This window comes from Citrus clementina, unplaced genomic scaffold (genome assembly GCF_000493195.1).
Source record: "Citrus clementina cultivar Clemenules unplaced genomic scaffold, Citrus_clementina_v1.0 scaffold_9, whole genome shotgun sequence".
Lineage (NCBI taxonomy): Eukaryota > Viridiplantae > Streptophyta > Magnoliopsida > Sapindales > Rutaceae > Citrus > Citrus x clementina.
This window is the reverse complement of record NW_006261964.1, coordinates 1,328,681-1,344,871: the sequence shown is the minus strand read 5'-3', so window position 1 is coordinate 1,344,871 and position 16,191 is coordinate 1,328,681. Positions and strand designations below refer to the sequence as shown.

Below are 16,191 nucleotides of genomic sequence, written 5' to 3'. Positions count from 1 at the left end.
TTTTTTTTTTTGGGGTGTGTTTGGGGGGGGGGGGGGGGGGTTGTGGAGGGAAAGGAACAGAGAGATTCATAAAATCTAATATCAATTGCAACAAACCTTTGCACTCCCATGCTTGACACAAAGCATACCAATCTTAGAACCATCCCTAGTATGGATCATACGAACAAGGAGTGGGCCAGACAACTGTTGAATTATGTCTGCAGCAGAGGACTGTCAACAGACCAGACTTAGAAGAGAAAAAGATTACAAGTGAAGAAAATACTACAGAATTTCTCATAATTTACGGAATGCATATAAAAATCTCAAACACACCTTATCAGCCATGCTGAGATACTCCATCAAGACTCTGTGTATGATAGAATGATCAATAATTCCTTTCTCTAGAATTGGTTGAATTACAGAAGCCATATGTCTCAGCACTGATGCTTTCTGCAGGCCTAGCTTTGAAATTACATCGACCAACCTAACGCAGATTAAAAAAGATTAAACGGTTGGCTACAGAACCAAGACCTTGCTTGTGAATTTCCAATTCCACATGAAATGGCCCAATGAAAATGCTGTGAACAGATTTTAACTTTTAAGAAAATCCATACATGCCTATTGCAATACATTATAATCAATTTTCACAAGCATTTACAAGAGAGAACCATGAATCCCTTTAATCATCCATTAAAGAATTTTCTTCAAGAACAGAGGTTCAATAATGCAGTCTTCCTTGCCAAATGCCAAAGAAACGAACCTCCCCGGTACAACACTACAATGTCTTTTTTCAATAGAACAAATGCCCATGACTATTCAATGAAACTTAATTGTAACCAAAAAGGAAAAATGGAAAATTGAAAAAGGAAAGGAAAGTAATAGAATCCTCGGAGTTGCACAAGATATTGCTGCAACTATCCTGCTAAAACAGATCATCAATTAGTGGATTCATTGATGAAAGAATGTTAATTCTTTGGTTTACCTGCTCTCTTTGATTGACACCAGGTCCTTAAACAACTGAAGCTCTGTAGAGTACAATTCTACCAGAAGCTCTTGTTTTTGAGTTGCATTTCCCAGTTGGTATGCATGCTCGACAACTGGAAAGAAAAGAAAAAGAGTGAGAAACTTTATAAAACAGAAAGGGTCAATGATAGATAGACCAGATTCCTACCAGGACGTCATCAAAATTTCTTGCAGATGAATCAATTAGTTAAATCATATTATAGTGAGACAGGTTTCATTTCTTTATAAATCCCAGGAAATTGCAAGTCTACCTACATTAAGTTATACAAAATTACTGCTGGAAACTGAACTAAGGATTTTCTTTTTCTTTATCACGTAATAACATATTTTAAAACCAAAGACTCTTAGGTGCCAAGTCCCAACCCTTGTAATGTGCGTATAAGATTACTACCATAATTGGGCCATTCTACTTTTCACATTGAAAATAAAAAAGCAAAGACTGAGATGGTAATAACGTACCAACAGATCCAACCATGTGTCGAAGAAGGGAAGCAACATTCCCATGGAGTGCTGAGATAAACCCTGCCAGCTGCTTCTTTGAAGCTACAAATAGAACATAAGAGCGTCATCAAATAATCTCAAAGTAGAGGGTTACAAGAGCAAGAACAACATATACGAATTATTCATTCAAGCAAAATACTAAAGTTTCTCTTTTAATTCTTAGAGGCTAAATCATACCATTATCTATCATTTTCTTCACGAGATGAACTGCATAAGTGTTATCAGCTAGGGAGAGAAAATGTGGCTGAAGCTCCTCAAAAACAGCATCTCTTTCAGCTTGTGAACAATACTTGACGCAAGTCTGAGGTGAAAGAAACATGAAAGGAACAAACTTAAGGCGAAAAAATCACAGATGTAAATACAAAAATTCCCGCACAAAGTTTCCAAAAATTACCTGAAGAACACGAGAGGAAACATGGGAGCCAGCAATTTCTGGGATCTTTCCCTTCATCTTCTGCAGAGCTTCACTTATCAATCTAATCAAAAGAAAGAAAAACATTCAAAATAACACAATTAATAACTGTGAATATAACATTTGCACCAAAATTCATACTTTGATCTAGTTTCTTTAGCAATATTCCGCTGCCTCATCTTCTCCCACAGTGATGCAAGCTCCTATCAAGATGAAAATAAAATTTGCTTAGTCAACAAGAGCTCGCAGTCTCAGCTATTTTACATGTTTTAACCAACCCCAGCACAAAAAAAAATTAAAATTCTTCGGCTTTATTCCTTCTATCACAAATGTACAACACATAGCTTCAATCCTAATTATGAATGAAGTGGACAAAAAATAAGAAAATGCATACCAGCTCCAAATCGTAATGCCTCTTCCTCTTCTTCTTCCTAGCCTCTGCCAGTTCCTGTAATTAAACCAAAAACACCAGTGTATGAGAAAAATGTAAAACTAAACTTTAAAAAAGAACAATTTGCAAAAAATAACGAAAAAATAAAACCTTGGCACGAAGCCGAAGCTCGCGCTTCGTTAAGGATTGATTCTTTTCTTTGTTCCCATCCGTTTTCTGGAGCTCGGATTTAAATGGTTTTTGTTTTCGTTTATCTGGATTGAAAGGCTTCTTAAAGTCCTTGCTTTGAGATACTTCTGAGGGTTTTGAACCCGCGAGCTTCGGCTTCTTCGAAGCGGGGTTACTCGGTTCGGTTTTTGCGAATATTCTTTTCACGGGTTTGTTGGTTTCTGGTCTGTTCTTCGCCGCCATTGAAGCTTCAGCTCAACTGCTCAAATCTTTGTGTCTTCTCTTCTCCGCGAACTGTAACCGCTTGTGCTTTTTGCGGTTCTTGCGAGGGTTTTGGGGTTTCTAACTCTTCGGGCGGGGGATGTTAATGTTTATGGGCTGTTAGTTCCTACAAGGCCCACAATACGAGGCCGTTTAATGGCCCAAGAAACGACGAATTAACTCATACATATAGGCCCACAGGCCGAAAAGTTGTTGTAAACTTTCTACCATACAAGTTTGATACCAAAAATAGTTTACATTTATCTAATGATTCGTAAAAAAAAACTAATAAAGAGTACAATAATTTACTTAAAAAAATATCTGAAAGTATTGTTCTGATATTATATTATATTATGTGGCTACAGGGATTGCCCGGCACATGTAGTCAGTCTCATTGCTTGAGTAACGAAAACATTTTTATTTAGTTTTTTTTTTAAATTAAAAAAAAAAAAACAATAATCGCCTTTACTAATTGTATGTCAACATCAACAAGGGCGAGTGCACCATTAGCCGACCATTGAGCGCTCCTGATTCGCCCACCGTGTGATCTGGTACTTGCGAGAATAAATCCGTATTATCGGCTAACATGGTGGTTCAAAAAAAACCAATCAGATAAGAGTCGGTCCCACACGATGAACCTTTGACACGTTTCAATTTCAACATCAAGGGGGAAAAAATTGATAGTTTGCTTTTGTCTATTGGCACACATGAAAAGCAAAGATTTGACTCACTTCTCATTTCTCATGGGAGGGAGAGTAAATATGGCAAAAAATCCGATCCGGTCTTTGGTCTAATTGATTGTATCTTAATTTTTAGGACTTTAGTCCAGATTTTAAAGATTAAGCGCTCGTTTGGTAGCTAGCTAGATTGGATTGGATTGAATTGAATCGGATTTGATAAGATAGGAGTGAATTAGATAATACTATATTATATATAATATTATATTGTATTTGGTGTAATATTGGATTAAATTATAAATAATCATGCCTTATATTATAATATTATAATTTTCAAATTATTATTATTATTATAAACTAAAATTTTGTATCATTAATTATACAAATCTACCTCAATGATATTAGTGAAATATAAATCATAATTTGTATAATTTTTATTTTATTTTGTTAAATATATTTATGATATTTATATTATTTTTTATTCAATAATCTATTATTTATAAAATTTTATATTTTTAATATTAATTTATAATGTAAATATGAAATTATAAAAATATTTAATAATAAAGTAAATTAAAATGAATTTTAATTTAATGTGAAATTAATAATATTTTTAGTATAATTTATTATTTACATTATTAAAATCAATATTTTTGATTACATTTATCACATATTACTATAAGTTTAATATTTATAAATTATTATGTTTAATTGAGTTATCAATATAATCCAATAATAACTAATCTCATGGCCCCCCTTAGGATAATTTCCTTTACAAAATTGAGATGATCTTGTGGGCCCAAAATAACTAAATCCTAATATTCTTGACAGCACCAAACATGAGAATATGACAAAAAAAAAAAATTTAAAAGAGTTCAATCCCCACTTTTAATCCTTCAACCAAACATACCCTAAGAGTTAGATGAAGGTTCAATAAATTAGGACCCAATGACATTCGAGTTAGGGTTATGGCCTTACCAAAATGCCCTCATTGATCCTAAACCTTAAATTAACTTTTTACAAAAATAAAACTTAGAAGTTATTAGAACACCAAACCACATACTGTCATAACCATACCTTAAGTATATTTATCTTTATTTTGTATTAATTTAGTTATTTTGTATTTGTTTTTTTATTGTGCTGTTAGTTTGGTTTTTCTGTTAATTTGTTTTAATTGTTACATGTTATATTCTTGTTAAAGCTAAAATAAAAATAGTTTATTAAATTCCCTGCAACCAATTTTAACATAAAAAAGGTACAATACTAATAAAGAATGGATAATATGAGTCATACTTTAAAAGTTAAAAATAAAAAAGTAAAAAAAATGATGGCTAAACTTAGATAAAACTCGAGCCCAATGATGATTCGATAAGACATAAGAGTCAACTTTTTAAGGGTAACGTTAGGACTTGACATGGCCTGAACCCGACCCGATCCACTGCCAAGCCTACATCAGACGAAACCTATTCGGTTCAACTTCGAGATTGACTTCGGTCTTGGGGTTTCAGAATGAACTGGGCCAATCATATTTGGCATCTATTAAAAAAAAAACTAATTTATTCACTTGTATTCAAAAGTTAATGATAACAAAAATTGGCTCCACAATTGTTTTTTTTTTCCCCCTTAACATTCCATTAAAAATTTACTGATAATATTGCCATTAAATTTTGGATTAGCTTTGATCAACACAAAGCTAATGAACACAGACCACAGACTAGAGGACTTCATTAATGTCGTAAAAAAATAAATTTTATGACTATATAAGTTTTGATAAAATACTTTCTTAATTTTACACAAAAAAAAAAAGATAGGCTCTTTCTAATAATTTAATAACAACTCAATTTTCTATACAGTTATATATAAAGTACTTGAATATGGACTTTTTTTACTATAGAATTTCCTAAATATACATCATTAAGGAATTAAAATAGAAATCAAGTATGAGCTTAGTTGGCATTTTTATTGTTTTTCAACAACCTAACACCTAATGGTATAACACTAAGGTAATATTTTATTTATTAATTACCTTGGCTTCTACAGGAAAAATATTTGTAAATGAGAAGGCATTATCGAACCTTATATTATATTTTTCTAAAAGTCTTAATGTTTGGCAGCAAGGAAAACAAATGTAGTTGGGTCGTGGGTAAGATTGGTTGGAAGATAAAGTGCATTAACAATTGAAATTGAATATGATGATCAATTTGTGAGTGTCTTTTATTATAATGTGGTTGCTTGGTCATGTGAGGAGCGAGGACATCATCTAGAAAATGACTACAATCAAATCGTTTTGCTCAAAACGTTTATAAAATTTGTCATTCGATTCAGCCATCAAGAATAGTGACCTTGAAATTTGGAAATATCACATGGGACAACTTTGATCTATAATAAAAGTAATAATACAATTATAAAGCAATGATACAATTCTTTATGGAGTATATATTAGGACCGGTCGAAAAGGGTAGTATTAATAACCATTTATTTTGGACAATAAGAGTTTCAATATTTGAATCTCTAAGTACATTCTTCTATTTGAATAATTCATTTTATACTTAAGAATTTTTATTATATTTTTTATCGTGGTTATCTACTTTTAGATAAACTTATTTTAGGATTAAATAAATTTATTTACCTAGTTACAAATTTAAATATTGGGAAATATTGATTAAGTTTTTGTCCATAGTTTTCCCTTCTAGAAAATAATATTTAAACAAAAAAAATTTCAACGGACTTATTGATATTTTAAAAATATTCTAGAGTTGAAAAGTAAAATTTTAGGAGATTTGACCATTACATTATGATAAAAAAAAAATTACAACATTAAAGAAAACTCCGCAAGACAGAACGCCACGTAATCTTCCGACAAGGCGACATGACGTGGTGGACGTTAGTACTTGTATTCAAAATAGACTTGAGTTCCCAGCTTCGATTCCGCAATCACTTTCTAGTTTCGCTGCCACGTTTCTCTACTTCCCCTCTCACACCCCGCATCCTCCATTAGCGACTAAAAACTCACCACGTAAGCACCACAACAAGTATCATTCTATTCGGAGTAATAACATCTAAGTCCCTGTCTTTTATAAAAACCATATATAATGATATAGTTTGAAATTAATTAACACAGCTGCGATATTTTAATGTTTTGTTATTGAGGTAAATAGAAAGAATTACTTGCATTATACAATTCGACGCATTTAGATGAAATTTTTTAAGTGTTTTTGTCTTTTTCATTTTAATTGGAAATATTTTTATTTTATTAATTTAAGAGGCCATCTATTCTTCAATCATCTATGATTGTTTGAAATAACTTCTTCACGAATTTGGTTTTTTTACTATAGTCATGATAATTATCTTTCCATCTTCCTCAATTAAATCTTTTAGAATTAGGACATCCAATCATAATTGATTTCTTAGATGACAATTTTGTCTATTGTATCTTTTGAAGAACTTTATTTAAAAAAGAAAATCACCAAATACTTATAATATGAAAATAGTAATTATGTTAAAACTATATGGCTACTGATATGAACGTCCATACTTAAATATGTGTACTTCGTCTTCTAAGATTTAAAATTACAAAATCTTCTTTTATTTTTCTTAAATATAAAAAACAACAAAGACATATTATAGGCCAATGAAATTACACATGATTCTTTTCATATTCTTAAATTTAATCAACTAATAATAATAATCAATCACCTAAACCCAATGTGTTAATAAAATATAATAAATAAAAAAGTTAAGGCTACGACTATATTGGAGTTGATTTATAGTGGAGTACGAATTTTAACCACACACTCAAAATGATAATTTGTAAAAAACTCATTATAATTTTGATCGTGTGATTATGAATGAGTGCTCTATCTTAAAGCAGTTTGAAGATAGCCGGACCCAAAAGTTAAATGTTTAAAGCTCATTACGTGATAATACAATTCCGTTAACAAGCTTTGAAGCTTATCAAGTGACTTGAACCACCATTTATTCTCTAATTCTTTGAAGCCTCGTTATTGACGCATCATTGTAAGAAGATTAGTGAAATAATATTCAAACTATATTCTTGTTTTATTATTGTACAAAAACTAGGGAGTCACATATTATTTTATTCTTTCACCTCCATTTTCGTGCGAAAATATACTCATCACACAGGAACACAGCCCCACAGGCAACGCGCACTTGCCTGATCAGGCCGCCATAGATCTGATAACTTATCATTCCACTGATACGCTAGGGAACTTATCACTGATAGGTCGGTGAGAAACAAAGACACTGCAAAACGCATCGAAGAAAGTGAGAACAAGTCATCTCTCACGCACACTCTCTCTCTTCTTTATCTTTTTCTTTTGGCAGCTTTTTTCGCCTTTTCTTTCTTTCTTCTCATGACTGTTCTCGTTGAAAGCGAAGCATGGAAATGCAAACCCTAGAAATCAATCGCCTAAGAGAAAAGACGCCGTCGTTTTCTGTCCTCAACCTCTCTTCTCTTCATAAGGCTTAAATTCTAAACTAAGACTCACCGTTTAATGATTTAATCTATTTCGTTTCCTGCATACGTTTCATTTTCGAGCTAAAAATGTCGTCTTTAAGCAGAGAATTGGTGTTTCTAATTCTTCAATTTCTCGACGAAGAGAAATTCAAGGAGTCTGTACACAGGTAATAAGCTCTTTTTTTAAAAAATATATCTTGTTTATATAACCGTTTGATTGAGCTTTGACGGTCGTGATGTCACTGATTTGAATATTTGATTTAGATTGGAGCAAGAGTCAGGCTTTTTCTTCAACATGAAATATTTTGAAGAAAAAGCTTTAGCTGGAGAATGGGATGAAATTGAAAAGTACCTCTCTGGATTCACTAAAGTTGACGATAATCGTTACTCCATGAAGATTTTTTTCGAGATCAGAAAACAGAAGTATCTAGAAGCTCTTGACAGGTACTTTATTTTTTAGTTATTTTGTATTTGAAAAAAACTTTAAAAAAAAAAACTGCGGCGGCAGTTTTGGTGGTTTCTCACGTTTTGGTTTGCATTTGTAAAGTTGCTTAAAAAATTAAACTATAATGCACAAGTTGAGAAATCTGATGGAAAAATTTGTCACGTCGATCTTTTGTTTTTGGATTTTGTGGTTTGTTTGTAATTTTTGTTTTTTGAAATTTTGGTCAGGCATGACAGGCCGAAGGCTGTTGAGATTTTAGTGAAGGATTTGAAGGTTTTCTCTACATTTAATGAAGAATTGTTCAAGGAAATTACACAGCTTTTGACTCTAGAGAACTTCAGGTAATTTGATTTTGGTTTTTTAGCTGCTTGGAATTTGAAGAGAAAAAGAATATAGAACTGAGAAGTTGGGGGTTAATGCAGGGAGAATGAGCAGTTATCGAAGTATGGTGATACTAGATCAGCTCGGACCATTATGTTGGTGGAGCTGAAAAAACTGATAGAAGCGAATCCCCTGTTCCGGGACAAGCTTGTTTTCCCATCTTTGAAGACATCACGTCTCCGAACTTTGATAAATCAAAGGTAGAACTTCAATGCTTTTAAATCTTCATTATTGGGTTTCCATCTTGGTATTTATGTGTTGGTGTTCATGTCATTGACAATGTGACTGGAACCAATTTAAGTATTTTTGCTCACGTGGTGATGTATGGTGTTTGCAGTCTGAACTGGCAGCACCAGCTATGTAAAAACCCAAGGCCCAATCCTGACATCAAAACCTTATTCGTAGACCACAGTTGTTCACCTCCAAATGGGGCTCGTGCACCAACTCCTGTCACTCTTCCAGTTGCAGCTGTTGCTAAGCCTGCAACTTATGCTCCACTTGGGGCTCATGCAGTAGTATGATCAAAATCTTCACTTTTTTTTTTCAAGTTATCAATGTAAGAACATTTATCATCTTTTTCTGAGCTTGAGATATTTCCTTTCGGGGTTATTATACAGCCATTTCCACCAGCTGCGGCTGCTGCTAATGCTAATGCGTTAGCAGGATGGATGATGAATGCCAACCCTTCCTCATCAATTCAATCATCCGTTGTCGCTGCTTCATCGTTGCCTGTTCAACCAAATCAAGGTATTCTAGTTGTTTCAGAACACCGCAATTGTTGAGATAATGTCATGACAAAAAAGAGTTGATGTCAAACAGTTATTACCTATGATTCTTTCTTTTAAATGAAATATTCTGCCAGATAATCAACTCTACCGTATAAGCTTTTAACTTGATATTCCTGACATCATGTACTATCCATTACAACAGTTTCTGTTTTGAAACATCCAAGAGCACCTTCAAATACACTTGGAATGATTGATTATCCAAGCTCTGATCATGAGCAACTAAAGAAACGTTTGCGGGCTTCACAGTCTGTTGATGAGGTATTCTTGCAAAATCTATGTACATTGCATGAAGTTATGAGTTATCATGCTTTGTTTTTGTTTTCTAGGTTAAAAGCTACTGCTTTTGAGTTTAATTTTAATTTTTCAGGCTACATATCCTGTTCCTTCTCAACAAGCCACATGGTCACTCGACGACCTACCAAGAGCTGTAGCTTGTACCATGCATCAGGGTTCCTCTGTTGTAAGCATGGATTTCCATCCTTTTCATCACACATTACTTGTCGGTAAGTTGGATGCTAACCTTCTATGCCAGTCAACTGTTTGATTCTACCAGTTTTAATTTAGGCGCTCTGCAGCTTGACTTTTTTGACTGACTGGGTTCAAATTTTCATGGGCAGTTGGTTGTGGAGATGGTGAAATTACACTATGGGATGTGGGGCTGCGTGAGAGGCTGGTTTCCAAGCCATTCAAGATATGGGATATGTCAAACTGTTCTATGATGTTACAGGTTGTTATCTGATCAGTTAACCAAAATATTTCAAATCATGCTTCTCATATTCAAAATTTTTAAATAAACTGATTTGTATTTGGCCTAAATTTATGTCACGTCATTCTTTTTCGAGTATTAATCTCTAGATTAAATTAGTTGAAAAGGATAAGTTATGGCGTCACTGGTTACTGTCATTTGTCTATCCTAGTCTGTTTCTCGTTAAGAAAATTTTTCTTGAAAACTAAAGCTGAATGTCAAATTATTGAAGTGGTAATTTCCTTCTGATTGGATAATTGAAGTTGGTATGCTTTCCGATGCTGTGGCCCTGCTTGAATTCCGATAAAGTATTAGTATTTGCTATATGTAATCGAGTTTCTTTTACAGGCTGCTATTGTCAAAGATTCATCGATATCTGTCAGCCGTGTGGCATGGAGTCCAGATGGGAATTTTATTGGTATGTGCAGCAACACACACACACACACACACACACACATATATATATATAATTTGCTATATTATTTTACTCTTTTACAACTTTTTTTTTCTTTTGGGGTGCAGGAGTTGCATTTACAAAGCATCTGATCCATCTGTACACTTATCAAGGATCTAATGATCTATGCCAAAGTTTGGAGGCATGTTTTGTTTACTTTTGGCTGCCTTTTCTAAAAGAAATTATTTGCAACCGTAAAATGATTTTAGCTTCTACATTTTGGCAGATTGACGCTCATGTAGGTGGTGTGAATGACTTAGCATTCTCTTATCCAAACAAGCAACTCTGTATAGTGACCTGTGGAGATGATAAGTTGATAAGGGTGGGGTCAAATAAAACACTCTGTGCCTATCAAAAAAAATAAAAATAAAACACTTCGTGAATTCATTTTTCATTTACACTTGTATTAGCTTTTCCTTTTCAGCTGAGTTATTGAATAATTATTACAGGTTTGGGATTTGTCTGGAAGAAAACTCTTTCAGTTCGAAGGCCACGAGGCACCGGTTTATTCTGTTTGTCCCCACCAGAAGGAAAATATTCATGTAAGACATTTTTCTAAGAAAAAAATAATAATAATGATTTTTATTACAACAATTGAAAATCGGTGCACAAATTTGGTATGGATGAGGTAGTTTTTAGAATAGAAAGGTATTATAAGTTTTACTACAGTTGAGGCTACCAGTTGAGGAATTATGCAGTTTAAGTTCAGATGTGTTGAAACTGGGAGAAGTACCATCTGTCGTCTTTTTGTATGACTTTATTCTCTAAATTCTTCTTCTGCAAGATTTGAATAGATAGATAATGTTGGAATAGTGATTCCACTATTAATTTGTTACCATGTGTCCTGTTCTATGCTCACTAGCTATTATGGGGATAGTAATGTGGAGGGAAATGAAAGAGGTAATGGTCATGAGCCATGTTATAGTGGTCCTTGTTTCATGCTCTTTCGATTGTGTTCCATACCTTGTTTTATAAATTGGGTTTCATATTAACACCATGATTAGAAGCAATTGATTTTAAGCATGGTATAGTTACTGTAGGACGAGACTGATGATGTTCTTCATGTGCTGAACATTTTTTTGCTATGAAGTTGTAACATTCTCTAAATCGTTGCAGTTTATATTTTCAACTGCCGTTGATGGGAAAATTAAGGCTTGGCTGTATGATAATGTGGGCTCCAGGGTTGACTATGATGCTCCTGGGTTGTGGTGCACCACAATGCTCTATAGTGCTGATGGGAGTAGGTAAGTGAAAGATTAGCTACATATTTATGCAACAGGAAGCTTTTAGGTAGGCTTGTGTTTCTAGTGGGTCATGTATGAGATTTAACCATCCTCTTTCAAAACTCAGGTTATTCTCTTGTGGAACAAGTAAAGAAGGGGATTCTCACTTGGTTGAATGGAATGAAAGTGAAGGAGCTCTAAAGAGGACTTATATCGGCTTCAGAAAGAAATCTGCTGGTGTAGTGCAATTTGATACAACAAGAAATCGCATTCTGGCTGCTGGTGAAGATAACCAGATTAAGTTTTGGGATATGGACAATGTAAATATGCTCACAAGTACAGAAGCTGAGGGTGGACTACCGGTTGGCAACTTGACCATCTGTCTTCAATTTCCTTTGTGTTTTTCATAGTTTGACTGGCAGATGGCTCCAATTTTGCTTGTGTTGTCTGATATCATTATTTCTATTACTTCAGAGTCTTCCTCGCTTGAGATTCAACAAGGAAGGAAATCTGCTTGTTGTTACTACAGCAGACCAGGGAATCAAGATCCTTGCAAATGCTGATGGTCTGAGAGCCTTAAGAGCAATTGAGACTCGAGCTTATGAGACATCGAGAGCAAGCACTGAGATGAAGGTTTTTATCTTTGCCCTTCAAGCTACCTGGATTATTCTGATTTAATTTGCACTTTTGTTTATATTGGTTTGTTGTTTGTTTGCGAATCAGGTGCCTGGTTCAGCTGTGGTTACAACTATCACTCCAGTCTTAAGTAAAGTGGAACGTGTGGACAGAAGCTCTCCTGCCAGGCCTAGTACTATCCTTGTATGGAAAATAAATTACCAAGTTTAATTTTCTTTTTTTTTTGGGGGGAAATTTACAGTAAAATTACTTGAAAATTTTCATTGGCAGTTGATTGACACATGAACTTGAAGTATCGAAGTATTGTTTTTCATTTAAAAGAATTGACCAGCATTTCTACCTGGACATCTTTTTCTTTGGTGTGTGGGACTATGTTTTGTACTGTTGTATGACTTGAAAAGTATCCATGTTAGAATGGAGCTGATTCTGCGGCTAGAGGCATAGAAAAACCCAGAAATCTGGAGGATATTTCTGATAAAACCAAACCTTGGGAACTTACTGAGATTGTTGATCCTCTTCAATGTCGAGTTGTCGCTATGCCAGAGAGCACTGATTCTACTAGCAAGGTTTTATTTCAGTAAATTTTTATGTCCTCCCCCCCCCCCCCCCCCCCAAAAAGTTTATTCTTATCGATGCGAAATATCTGTTTCAAGCCATTAATCTTTTTGTATTTAAACTCATCGTTGTTATGAAGGTTGCTCGACTGCTTTACACAAATTCTGGTATTGGCATTCTTGCCCTTTGGTCAAATGGGGTTCAGAAGCTATGGAAATGGAACCGCACTGAACTGAATCCTAGTGGAAAGGTGAGGGGTCTATACTCGCAGATAAGGACATGTGCATGCATACATTTGATTGTTTTTATTTTTGTAATGTGTCTGTCTATGTATTCTGGTTAACATTCAATATATGGAGCAAAGTTTTGTTGCTGAGATTTCTAGCTTATTTGTGGGTTTAAAGGCAACTGCAGCTGTTGCCCCACAGCACTGGCAACCAAGCAATGGTCTTCTTATGACCAATGATGTCCCAGAGAATGCCGAAGATGTGGTTCCGTGCGTAGCACTCTCAAAAAATGACTCATATGTCATGTCTGCCGGTGGAGGAAAAGTTTCGTTGTTTAATATGATGAACTTCAAGGTAAATTTGCAAACCCCTTGCAAATGCTTGCTGACACAGACAGGTGTATTATTGTTTCCATTGTGACCGACAACTTTGTTATGAAAGTGAAGATATAGTGGATTTTGATGTCATTGATTATGTAATTTAGAGAATTGTATTGCTTTCTAGGTGATGACAACTTTTATGTCACCTCCGCCAGCTTCAACTTTCCTAGCATTTCATCCTCAAGATAATAACATAATAGCAATTGGGATGGAAGATTCAACCATCCAAATTTACAATGTTAGGGTGGATGAGGTGATTACTTTAAGCATTTTCTTTTTGTTGTTGAGTCGATTTTTCAACTGCTCCAATGTAAGTGAGCTGCTCTGTTACTGTTAGGTTAAAACAAAACTAAAAGGTCACCAGAAGCACATTACTGGTTTAGCATTTTCCACCAACCTTAACATCCTGGTTTCATCAGGTTCTGATGCTCAGGTGTGCTGAACATGCTACTTTTTACCTCTTTTTATATATAATATCAACTTCTTGCCTGCCCCTGAAGTTCTTGGTCTTGTTTTAATGGATGCTTTTTGCAGCTAATCTTCTGGAACACTGATACGTGGGAAAAGAGGAAATCTATTGCAATTCAACTGCCTGCCGGAAAGCTGCCTGTTGGTGAAACTCGAGTGCAGTTTCACTCTGATCAAGTCCGCTTGTTGGTGAACCATGAAACACAGCTAGCAATTTATGATGGTTCCAAGATGGAATGCATTCGGCAGGTGGAAATCAACTTCTTAGATATGTAATTATGTTTGTTGGCGATAAGTTGGTAAATTTTTTTTTCCACTTTGCAGTGGGTGCCACAAGATGTACTTTCTTCGCCCATTTCTTCTGCGGCATATTCCTGTAACAGCCAACTAATTTATGCTACTTTCACTGATGGGAGCATTGGAGTATTTGATGCTGATAGTTTGAGGCTAAGATGTCGTATTGCCCCATCAGCATACATGTCCCAGGCATCGCCAAACAGGTATTTCAAGCATTGCTTGCATGGTTTCCCATGGCTACCACCACCCTGTGTACCATCTTAGGACAACATCTGTTACTAATCTCTATGTTCTATAATGCAGCAGCCAAACTGTGTTCCCGCTAGTTGTTACGTCACACCCTCAGGAGCCAAATCAATTGGCTGTTGGGCTGACGGATGGATCTGTTAAAGTTATAGAGCCTTCAGAGACTGAGAGAAAGTGGGGAGTAGCTGTTCCTGTTGATAATGGAACAGACAACTGCAGAACTGTAACATCGTCTGCCACTAACAATCCTACACCTGAGCAGTTCCAAAGATGAAGTTTCATCTTTGAAAGATTTGTATATTATCATCCATGTACACTAGTAGGTTGGCCTTCTATAGTTTTCTAATCAAAAGTGTGCAACTTAGGAAAATTAGTTAGAGTAAGATAATTTTCATGTATATTATTCATTGATTTCTCTGATAAATGTGATGTCTAATTGTTTCTCGAGTAACCGGTTCTGTAATATACTAATATGTATGCATCTGCATTTCATGTACTTTAGACCACAAGGGACGGTGCTGATCAAACACACTATATACTCATAGTTAATAACTTTTAAATTTGATTTGGGACACAAGGGCTTGCTCAGGTAGGAAATTTAATATTTTTTTTCCATTCAAATTTTTTTTTAAAAAATCTTGTTTCTAACTACTCATCAAATAATGAAAATAATGAAAGGACGCTATTTTTCCTTGCTGGGTGAATCGGCTATCGTAGTTGCGTAGATTTATAATTATTTGTTTTTAGTCGCTATCTGTTCATTAATTGCTATTTGGTAGCCATTAGAGAATTGAAGGTTTCTTTGGTTCTCTTGGAGGTTCTCGTGTTTAAGAATCCTAGAATTTGATTTGCTCTTTGTCATTTTCCTCTGCCCTTTACCGGTGCCTCAGGTTGGATAGGTAGATTTTAGATGCGTTAATATGATGCTAAGATGATATCAATTTTTGTTTTTTTTTGGAATTTTGTCATATCCCTTAAGGATTAATAGGATGATGCATAAGGCCAGCAACAAGCCCATCAAGTGAAACTGTGAAAGTTATTTAGAACGTACACCAAAACTGTTAAAAGGTATGTAGAATGCACACCAGACAAGTGATTTTACAGTACCAGACATGACGTCAGACATGAGACATAATGACATATATTCCAATTCAACCATCAATAGCTCTCTGTTCTGATTTTGTTGATGAGGTGATATAATGCATGGGGTTCTCAGACCAACCCTAACCCTAGGGTTGATCTGTGCTTATGACGCTTCCAGTTAAAACCAGTACTATTACTGCTGCTAGTTCGGATAATTGCTTCCGTGCTAAAATCATCTGCACAGCAGAGCTCATCTGTCATTTACAGGAACTGCTGGGCTCTCTCTTTCTAATCAAAAAGTCAAAAAAAGTTGGAAATATTAAATAGGAACATGAACACTGTCTTGTCTATCCAAGATCAAGATCAACCAAAAA

The 16,191-nt window shown here is 34.7% G+C and overlaps 2 protein-coding genes across 3 annotated transcripts in view; one reads left to right on the top strand and one right to left on the bottom strand.

The window, feature by feature from the left end:
- Positions 1–2,798, bottom strand: part of LOC18033151 (pumilio homolog 24) — a 4,830-nt gene extending 2,032 nt beyond the window's left edge. The window contains exons 1-9 of the mRNA XM_006419421.2: positions 2,457–2,798; positions 2,310–2,363; positions 2,057–2,118; positions 1,898–1,979; positions 1,681–1,804; positions 1,462–1,545; positions 962–1,076; positions 313–463; positions 97–210 (exon numbers count right to left, since the gene is read on the bottom strand). Coding sequence (XP_006419484.2) covers positions 97–210; positions 313–463; positions 962–1,076; positions 1,462–1,545; positions 1,681–1,804; positions 1,898–1,979; positions 2,057–2,118; positions 2,310–2,363; positions 2,457–2,717 — 1,047 coding nt within the window. The 5' untranslated portion in view covers positions 2,718–2,798. The remainder of the gene's footprint in view (positions 1–96; positions 211–312; positions 464–961; positions 1,077–1,461; positions 1,546–1,680; positions 1,805–1,897; positions 1,980–2,056; positions 2,119–2,309; positions 2,364–2,456) is intronic.
- A 4,924-nt stretch (positions 2,799–7,722) lies between these two features.
- On the top strand, positions 7,723–15,008 carry LOC18033158 (topless-related protein 2). Of its 2 annotated transcripts, none has more exons than XM_024178771.1 (25): positions 7,723–8,056; positions 8,154–8,333; positions 8,562–8,675; positions 8,757–8,915; positions 9,053–9,230; positions 9,333–9,462; positions 9,646–9,761; positions 9,871–10,006; positions 10,121–10,230; positions 10,597–10,666; positions 10,771–10,844; positions 10,929–11,024; positions 11,152–11,244; positions 11,819–11,946; positions 12,053–12,287; positions 12,400–12,558; positions 12,649–12,744; positions 12,975–13,127; positions 13,256–13,366; positions 13,521–13,697; positions 13,848–13,976; positions 14,061–14,156; positions 14,258–14,440; positions 14,516–14,691; positions 14,795–15,008. In XM_024178771.1, exons 1-25 carry the CDS (start codon positions 7,977–7,979, stop codon positions 15,006–15,008), a joined length of 3,393 nt encoding a protein of 1,130 aa, XP_024034539.1. In that variant the 5' UTR covers positions 7,723–7,976. The 2 variants fall into 2 exon arrangements, with proteins under 2 accessions (XP_024034539.1, XP_006419483.1); XM_006419420.2 differs by having other exon boundaries at positions 14,792–15,008.
- The last annotated feature ends 1,183 nt before the right edge of the window (positions 15,009–16,191 follow it).